General features: G+C 32.0%; 1 protein-coding gene across 1 annotated transcript; it reads right to left on the bottom strand.

Annotated features, from left to right (window-relative positions):
* Window positions 1-2,448: 2,448 nt before the first annotated feature.
* Window positions 2,449-3,590, bottom strand: LOC149565342 (RING-H2 finger protein ATL2-like). Its single transcript, XM_089818860.1, has one exon. It carries the CDS (start codon window positions 3,275-3,277, stop codon window positions 2,636-2,638), a length of 642 nt encoding a protein of 213 aa, XP_089674986.1. The 5' UTR covers window positions 3,278-3,590; the 3' UTR covers window positions 2,449-2,635.
* Between the last annotated feature and the right edge of the window lie 5,644 nt (window positions 3,591-9,234).

The raw sequence follows: 9,234 nt of genomic DNA, 5'->3' as shown, positions 1-9,234 counted from the left end.
ATTTATTAATTAATTATGATGAAATATGAACAGAATGTCTTGAGTTAGAAGTATCCTATCCTTTCTTTCACCTCAAGGAAACATGGAAGTAATGCGGTCAAAAGTAATTTAAGCATAATGACCCCACTAGTGAGGGGTATTATCATGATTGAGGAGGATGAAAAAGAGGTCAAATTTTCTTTTTCTACTCATTGGAGTGCTTACTATAGTACTGCAATTTGGCATTGGTGATAAAGACCCAATCCTTTGGCTTTCCCATAACAAATATGTAGCTTGGTCTATGTCATGTGAGACAAACTGAGGGTTTAGTTAAAGTGGATTGAAATTGGTGATGTATACTACGGAGGGTGAGAAAAAGATTGATTGAATGTATCCGCAAATTATTATTTTTTGATTGAATGGAATTTGGAAATTGTTAACACTTTTCCAAATACACCAAATTACTTGTTATCATTGTCTGATAGTGGTTTCCAACATTTTAGCATAGATCTTGTGGTCTGGATATTTTATGAGGTACACGACCTTCAATGGCTTGTCTAATAATTTCAGTTTCAGATAAACAAATATAGGAGCTGTTGAAAATTATGCAAGCGATTATTTCATGTAACATTGTTTGGTAATGGATAAACTTTAATCGATGTTTAATTTTGATACTAGTTATAGTTATATTTATGGGAGTATTATTAGTAATAGTGTTCTGATTGAAATTTAGAGCTTGTAGGATGCAATTTTTAGCGTAATTGATATGATGTTATATGATTTATTTATGTGAGAGATTTGTTATGAAGTAGAGTAATTTGTCATGATATATTATTCAATCAGTATCATGTTAATAGTTTATGTGAGAATTTGTAATGGAAATGAAAAGTTATTTGATAATTTATTATTCAATTGGTATCACATCAGTTGTTAATGTAAAAAAGCTGACAAAGAATGATTTGATATTGATATATTATTCAGTTAATATCATGGCAGTAATTTATGTCGGAGTTTTATAATGAAGAATAGTTTCATATTAATATATTATTAAAGATCATATCATGTTAGTTGTTTTTGTGAGAGTTTTGTTATATGGTTAAGCTGTTATTCTACACTTAATTTTGGGTAAGATGAGCTTAAACATCCATTGTATTCTAAATATAATTAAGAGGGGAAATAGAATAAACTAAAAGTCTGCAACATTGTGCACATCTACGCAATCTTAGAGTGTTTGATGAATACAAATTGTTCGTTAATTTGGAGGTGGATTATTTATGTGAGAACCTTTGGCAATAAAGAATGTTCTTTATTGATATATTGTTCCATTCCGAAATGTCTCTCAAGTCCTAAAAATGTACCAGACATCTATTATAATACATTTATAATGTAGGAGAGATCTGGTGCATTTTAGGGGGGTAGTCATTTCTATGCCATTGTTATTCTGCTATCTACCATTGTTGACTTGGGAAGAACTTATATAAGATTTAACATGAATCTACTCAACAATCAAAATAAAATAAAATAATAGTTTGAATTATTGTATATATCTGCATATAAATTAATAAGACAAATGAATAGCAAAATGAAAAAAAAATTAAAGAATTATTGAAACAATTTATAATTTATTTATTAATTAAAAAATTTAAACTAACAAACTACACATGAACTATTTATTTTTAAATACAACTTAAATCAATAAACCATTTTAATAAAATAATTTAATCTCATCTCGAATTAAATGGGCCCCTGCACTTTCATTCCCTACTTTTATCTTTATCACAAAGTACATTGAATATAAAAAACATGAAGCAATATATAGCATCTATATATCATAAATGGAACATCTATGATCCACAAATATCATGAATTGATTAATTCACTTTATAAAGTTATTATCAACTATTTGTCATAATTATAAACTCACATTGGAATCTATCAAATTTGAGGATTTAAATGATTAAAAGAGAGAAAAAGAGCTATTAAACAGCCAGTACATTGTTTGCTATTTGGCATGCACAGAGATGATAAAAAAAACTTCTCAACACAAAGAACCCTGCAAGATTGAATGTTCCAGAATCATCAAGGGTCTACGTATAGATGTGCATGAACAGAGAAACATCAGCAACTCAGATACGAATTCCATGCATGAACTTACTTGGACATAATGATAATTTTCTTTTCTGGGATAGATGTGTATGAACAGAGAAACATTACAACTCAGATAAGAATCCATCCATGAACTTACACATAATGATAATTTTCTTTTATGGGATAGATTGCTCTATAGTGTTTTGGATACTTTGTTGCATCTGGATGATAGATCATGTAGTATGATTCGAAATGTTGATGATAAAAATATCACATTATCGATATCAAAAGAGAAAATTATCAACTAATATATAGATTGTAGAAATCTGATGTACTTGATCGACACTTAAAAGTTCCATTCTACAAGAGAAGTGGCAAGAGTTCAAACAAGAAAACATCCAGGCAAATAATATTCACAAGAAACTCAAGATTTCAACCTTGATGTCCCAATACAGTATACTTGATCTCTGCCATATCAAGGCTTAAATTGATCTCTGCCATACCTAAATTACAATGTAGCAGAAAACCTTGGAAGAATGAGGCCTCCTAAACCATTCTAAATCTACTCCTAGTGCACTAATCCTCCCCCTTCTTCAACATCAGGGGCTCCAATTGCATCACCAAAAGAAGGGAAAACCTTGTTCTCTCTTCCAAGCAACCTCCTGAGAGAACAAATCCTTGTAACAGCAGAGACTTTAGCAGAATCTGAACTTGTTCCCCCTTCTTCTTCACCCATCTCCACTGAAGAAAACCCCTGTTCTTCAGGCTGAACCCTAGTCCTACAGAGAGGACAAGTAGAATGAGAAATGAACCACATTTCAATGCAATCCACATGGAAAGTGTGCTTACAATTGGGCAAAAGCCTTCCCTTGTCATTCTCCTCAAACCCACACAAACAAACAGCACAATCCAGTCCATCATAGCCACTATGCAACCTGTAGACAAAGAGAGGCAAGGCATCTATGACAGATTTCTCAAGCCCAACATTGGTGATTCCACCATGATCCTCCTCCTCTGCTTCAGCAAAAGTGAATCTCCTCCTCCTGGAAGAACCCAAGGCAGCATTGAGGGTAAGTGCAGCAGAGTGTCTCCAAAACCATTTGGCATAGAAATGGAGGCAGAAAGTGAAGAAAACAGCACAAGCAAGGAGAACTACAGCAAGAATCATGATTTCTCCATTGATCTCATACCCTGCCCCTTTCCCATTCATGTTGTTTTCAGCTTAATGTCCCTCTTTTCTTCCCCTCTTTCTTTCTATCTATGTTTCCCCACATACATCTATTAACAACAGCTCCCCACAATCTGGGTGAGATTGACTTCCACCATTGGAAATTATTTGTTTCTCAATTGCATTGCCCGGATTCAGACGCTCAAAAGATTCCCACTGTGCCGTCAAATCAGGCAAATCTATTGGTGGGCTTTTACCCACTTTGGTTTTGGTAATGGTCAGGTGAGGTCAGTCCCGTCTTCCAAGAGAGGTGTTTAACTACACCTAATCCAATCCTCACCTCACACTATTCTTGCTCCTCTTTCTTCACCTAGCTTCACCTAAACCTTTGTACTGCCGCCCCTGCTATGTGCCGCAACTGATATAGACCAAGTGCCCATTATTTTACTCTCTTATAATATTGTGGTTTTGGTTGATTTCATCACCTATGTGGTGCAAAAGGTCAATGGGCTTTGCTAGGTTATGGAGCTGGTGCAAAAAGGTCAATCTGATCTCATATGCATGCCTGTTATGGGAGTAGGCAATGACTTAACAATGGGTTTGTGGATCTTTTAAGATCTTCTTAGGGTTAATTTAATGTATAGGAGGAATCTTATGTATCTAGACATATGACTTTGATATGGTAATATTATATAGACATCTCTATCAATAAGTTTGAATTGGGAGAACATGATGATGTTCAGTTTTGAGAGTTAGGAGAGAATAAGTTGGTTTATATCATATTTTATGTTATATTTATAAATCTATTAAATATTTTTGTATTGGGATGTCTTTGGTTTATTGTTGAAGTTGAATAGTTATAAATGGTCAGGCTTAACCGACACACTGGAATCGTTGAATAAAAGTGGCTTCCAGTGGGCCCAACCACTCTTAGTCAATAGCTTGGGGCCACTGTTATGCATTGGGGTCATGCTATTGGCTAATAGTGGCTAGGCCCACTGGAAGCCACTATTATTCAGCGCTTTGAGTGTGTCAATTAAGCTGCTTAGTTATAAATGAGTCCATAAGAATCAAGTCTCGTTGAGTGCAAAATGTTGGCATCATAAGAGATGAAATGGAGAATAATTTGTTGGATAGATCATGAAGTTTACTGGGTTTTGTTTTGATATATTTTTGTAATTGTGTATCAAACCCTTACACTTATAGATTTGATCAATTTATGTAGATCAAGTCTATGACTCCATCTCTTTAGAACCTAATATGAATGCTTTATGTAAAAATAGTGAACTTTTGGATAACAATTGGGTAACAACGTTTTCGATATAACTTTATTATCCATCATAAAGTTTTGATGAAGAAGTCATCAAACTCACTTTTGGAGAGTGTGCAATATCATGTTTGTATTTCTCTAGAATGCATATGCTTTTTAATATACTATAGCATTTCATGTTTGTATTTCTTTATAATTCTTTTTCCTTAACTATATGAACACAGTGATACTAATAGATGTGATATATGTCTTGCCCAACTCCTTTTACCTAAATCAAATCTTAGAACTTTTGTGGTTTTGCATAAGTTTGAAGGTATTTAAAGGAAAAATTTATTTAAGATGTTTCATTTGTTCCTATTGATGTAGATGTTGATCTAATGATGATGTAATGCTAAAATATGATGTCATTATAGAATTATTTTTCTTTCTTATAATATTTAAAATAAATTTGTGTTTTATATATTTACACATCTTAAAATACACAAATTGAAAATTATAAATATAAAATAAATCTAAATCTAATTCTAAAATCAATCTATATCTTTAAAAATAAAAATTATAAATCTTTAAAATGTAGAATTGATTCAATCAAGATTCACATTCATTTAACCTTTTTATAATAGCATATTACATAAATAATAATTTTAATTATTAATTAGGAAAAACAACACAAAGTACTAATCATATGACGTCACATGTTTTAACAACATAAATAGACATATATGAAAAGAATCCACCCATTGAAAACCTTATATTAGGTGAAAAGAAATATATATTTACCACCTAACTCATCTTGGAATTCTTAAGCCAAATATTTCAACCTAAATATTTGGGCATATTCCTAAACAAAGACCTTACCACACATGTCTAGAAAAATAAAAGAAGAGAAGTCAAAATACTTCTAAATAAGAATATTTAAAAATAAAATAAATAAGATTATATAAGAGTAGGAATATGATATAAATTGGTTAAATTTATTTCTAGTTAAAATATTGATTTTCAATATTAGTTTATGTTTAATTAAATGTAAGTGTTTTATTTGAAAGTTAAGGTTTTGTTCTGAATTTTTATTTATTGTAAAGATAGGGGATATGAAATCATTAAATGAAGATTCATGTAGTGTTAGATAACTAAGAAGGTAGGTGAGCTTGAACCAGTTATAACCAATTATCTTATGGACCTTAAATTTATTTTTTTGTACCACCTTCAACTTCATAAAATTTCAAACCAATAACTTAGTCACCACATCCAACATCTTAATTCCAACTTATCACAACTTTACTTCAAACAATTGTCACACTGTTTCTTAATATAACGAGTATTAGAGTATTCATCTAGCTTATATCGAGTTGCATCATCAAACAGTGAACATGAAATAAATTTTGTAACACAATAAGAAATCACACATTTGACAAAAGTATTTAATGTCGAAACCCTGTAAAGGGAAAAACCACATGGGAACCAACAACCCAAATAATTCCAATCTTTTGAAGTGAGCTCAGTTAGGAGCCAACCTTGTTAAAGGTTGCATGCAGATTTTTAGTGTGACCTTGTTAGAGATTTTTCACGAAAGATCATCTAGACCTCATCACTACTTGACTTTTCTATAGAGTAGCCTTCTCTAAAGGACTTAAAAACATTACTATTGAATGTTAAAATATAGGATTTCAAAGACTTTTTAGGTCCACTTGGTTAAGAGATTTTTCTGCTAAAATGGTAAGAAAGTAACAGTCAAGTGATCTATCAGGTTTTAACACTATCTTGCTTGTTCAGATCTCTGCTTCACTCTATCTCTTCCTTTTGATCTCTTTTTAGCTGATTCACACACTCACACTTTCACTTAACACTTCCTATGTTTGATCTTCTCAATTATATTTTGCTCAGTTCACCTTCTAGCTTCTTTATCCACTTCAATTTGCATCAACAATAATCACCAATGATTAGGAACAAGAAACATCTTGTTCATCCTTTTAAATAGCTAACTTTTTCCTTTCCAAAATCTCCCAAATTTTGTTGCTTAATTACAATCATATATCTTAGATTCATTGAATTTAATCACTCAAAAAATAGACTTCCTTCTTGAACATTGTGCTCCATTTCAGATTGTTATCTCTTCTCCATTAGATCTCCTTTGAATTATTCCATCCATTGATCTCATAACTAACTTTGTCCTTGTTTGTTAAACTTCTTGAACATTCTTAATTTTCACCAAATGTTGGCCTTGGGTTTAATCTTTTAGAAACATGTTCTTCATGTTCATGCTCAGTAAACACTACAACTTGCTTGGTCAATACATGACTTGGTTAACAGTGAAATTTCTCAATTAACACTAGACTTCAACACTTCTTCCTCAGACTATAGTAGCTTGATTAATATTGCATTCCTTCATTCACTGACTACACCATCTTGCATTTACATCTTGCTTAAGATCATGTAAAGAAACCAAACTAATATTATACTATCAGAGTCAAACTCATTCAAGTGTCCATTGAATACCATACACTTATCAACTCTTATATCATCACACTTTAATCAACATATAACTCATTCAATGACAACATAGCAAATGCTATGACTCTTACATAAACATCAATCAACATTATCACTTGGGGCTAACATTCTCCCCCTTTGTCATTGATGGAAACACATAAACATAAGATTTTGCATTACAAAATATTACATCATAAGATAATCAAATGTATGCATTGACAAAAACACAACTATTTAGCTCTCTGATTTTGTTTAGGTTCTCTGCAATAGATTCAACATTTCCATCTTGGTGTCCACTTTGACAAATTCTCCCACTTTGGGTGTACTTTACTTTCTATTTAGCAGCATCACTTCATATCATCTTCTCTCATCCATATAGATTCTCTCCTTAGCAGGCTCATTACATCTTCAATTCTCTCCCTCATTGATTATCTCACCCTTTGACAACAATGCCAAAGGTAACCATAAGTTCCAATGTGAAACTTATAAAACCTTGTAGTAATACCTTGTACCTTGCATGTACATATTACATCAGTTTTATTACATTCACTTTTCACAACTTCGGGAAATAGTCCCCAAGAGTGAACTCTTTCATTAACCCCATTAAGATATATTTGTTCACCTATGAATTTATGCAACATGAATTCTTTCAAGTAGTGAATCTTTCACATATTTTAGGCTTACTTGCTTCTCTTGTACTTGCTCCCTTAGATAATGATACTTGATAGATATATGCTTGGTTTTTGCATGCATCACTAGATTCTTGAATATGTTTCTTGCACTTGTGATATCACAATAGATAGTGATAGATTTAGTAACTTTCTCTAGCATTCCTTCCAATAATTTACTTAATTTAAATAATATTTAAACAATTAATTGTAGCAACAACATACCTACCTTCATCTATAGATTGTGACATGTGGCTTTGTTTCTTTCTCAACCATGTAATCAATCTTTCTCTTAAAAAGAAAACTCCATGACTAGTACTTTTTCTATCATCAACATTTCTAGCCCAATCAACATCAATGTACACTTTCAATTCAAAATCACCTCCTTGTTTGTACCACAATCCATATTCTTTTATTCCTTTCAGGTATTTGAATATTCTTTTAACAACAATCATGTGTGTTTCCTTTGGATTAGAGGAAAATCTTGCAACAATACCAACTGCATGTGCAATATCAAGTCTACTATGCACAATATACTATAATCTCCCAATCATTGATCCGTATTGTGTCTCATTTACTTCAACAATAGTATCCTTCTTAGATAATTTACATCTAGTCACCATAGGTGCATAGATTGACCTTGACTCATCCATGCCAAACATTTTCAAGATCTCTTTAATATACTTAGACTATGTCATGTATATGCCTCCTTCTGTTTGATGAACTTGCAAATCAATGAAAAACTTGATCTCACCAAACATGGACATCTGAAACTCTTTACTCGTCTATTCAGTAAATTATTTGCACAACAGATCATTCTCACGAAAAATGATATCATCCATAATATTTGATTAATAAATACTTTGTTTTCAGCTCCACTCTTCAAGTATAGGTTACTATTCTCACTGGTTCTGAAAAATCCAATCTTTATCAAATATGAATGCAACATTTCATTCCATGCTTTCGGTGCTTGCCTTAGTCCATACAATGCTTTGTTCAACTTGCATATGAGATGCTTTTGATTTGTCTCTACAAACTCTTCTAGTTGTTCTATGTATACCTCTTCTTCCAGTATTCCATTAAAAAATGCAGAGTTCACATCTATTTGATATTATGCCTTGAATTTCTTGTAAGTTGCACATGCCAACAAAGTTTTGACTCCTTCCAATTCTCTATAGGGGAAAAGTCTCACCATAATCAATTCCTTCTTCTTGAGCATAACCTTTACAAACTAATCCAACTTTTTTTCTTACAACTTCACCATTCTCATTTAGTTTATTTCTAAAAAATGACCTTGTTCCAATTATATTCTTGTCAGCAGGTCTCAACACTAGTGCCCATGTATTATTCTTCTCAATCTAATATATTTCTTCATTCATATCATTGATCCAATGTTCATTATCAAGTGGATACTTTATAGTTACTGGCTCAAACTCAATAATCAAATAAGTATTATCGTTCAACTTACTTCTAATCACGACTCCAACACTCTTATCTCCAAGGATTTGTTTAGGTGAATGTCACATACTTTGTTGTGACAAGTTCAAATTTATGATCTCTAACATTATCAT

This window comes from Cupressus sempervirens, chromosome 3 (assembly GCF_028749045.1).
Source record: "Cupressus sempervirens isolate cs-2001-9-10 chromosome 3, ASM2874904v1, whole genome shotgun sequence".
In the NCBI taxonomy this organism is placed as follows: domain Eukaryota; kingdom Viridiplantae; phylum Streptophyta; class Pinopsida; order Cupressales; family Cupressaceae; genus Cupressus; species Cupressus sempervirens.
This window is presented reverse-complemented; position numbering and strand designations above follow the sequence as displayed.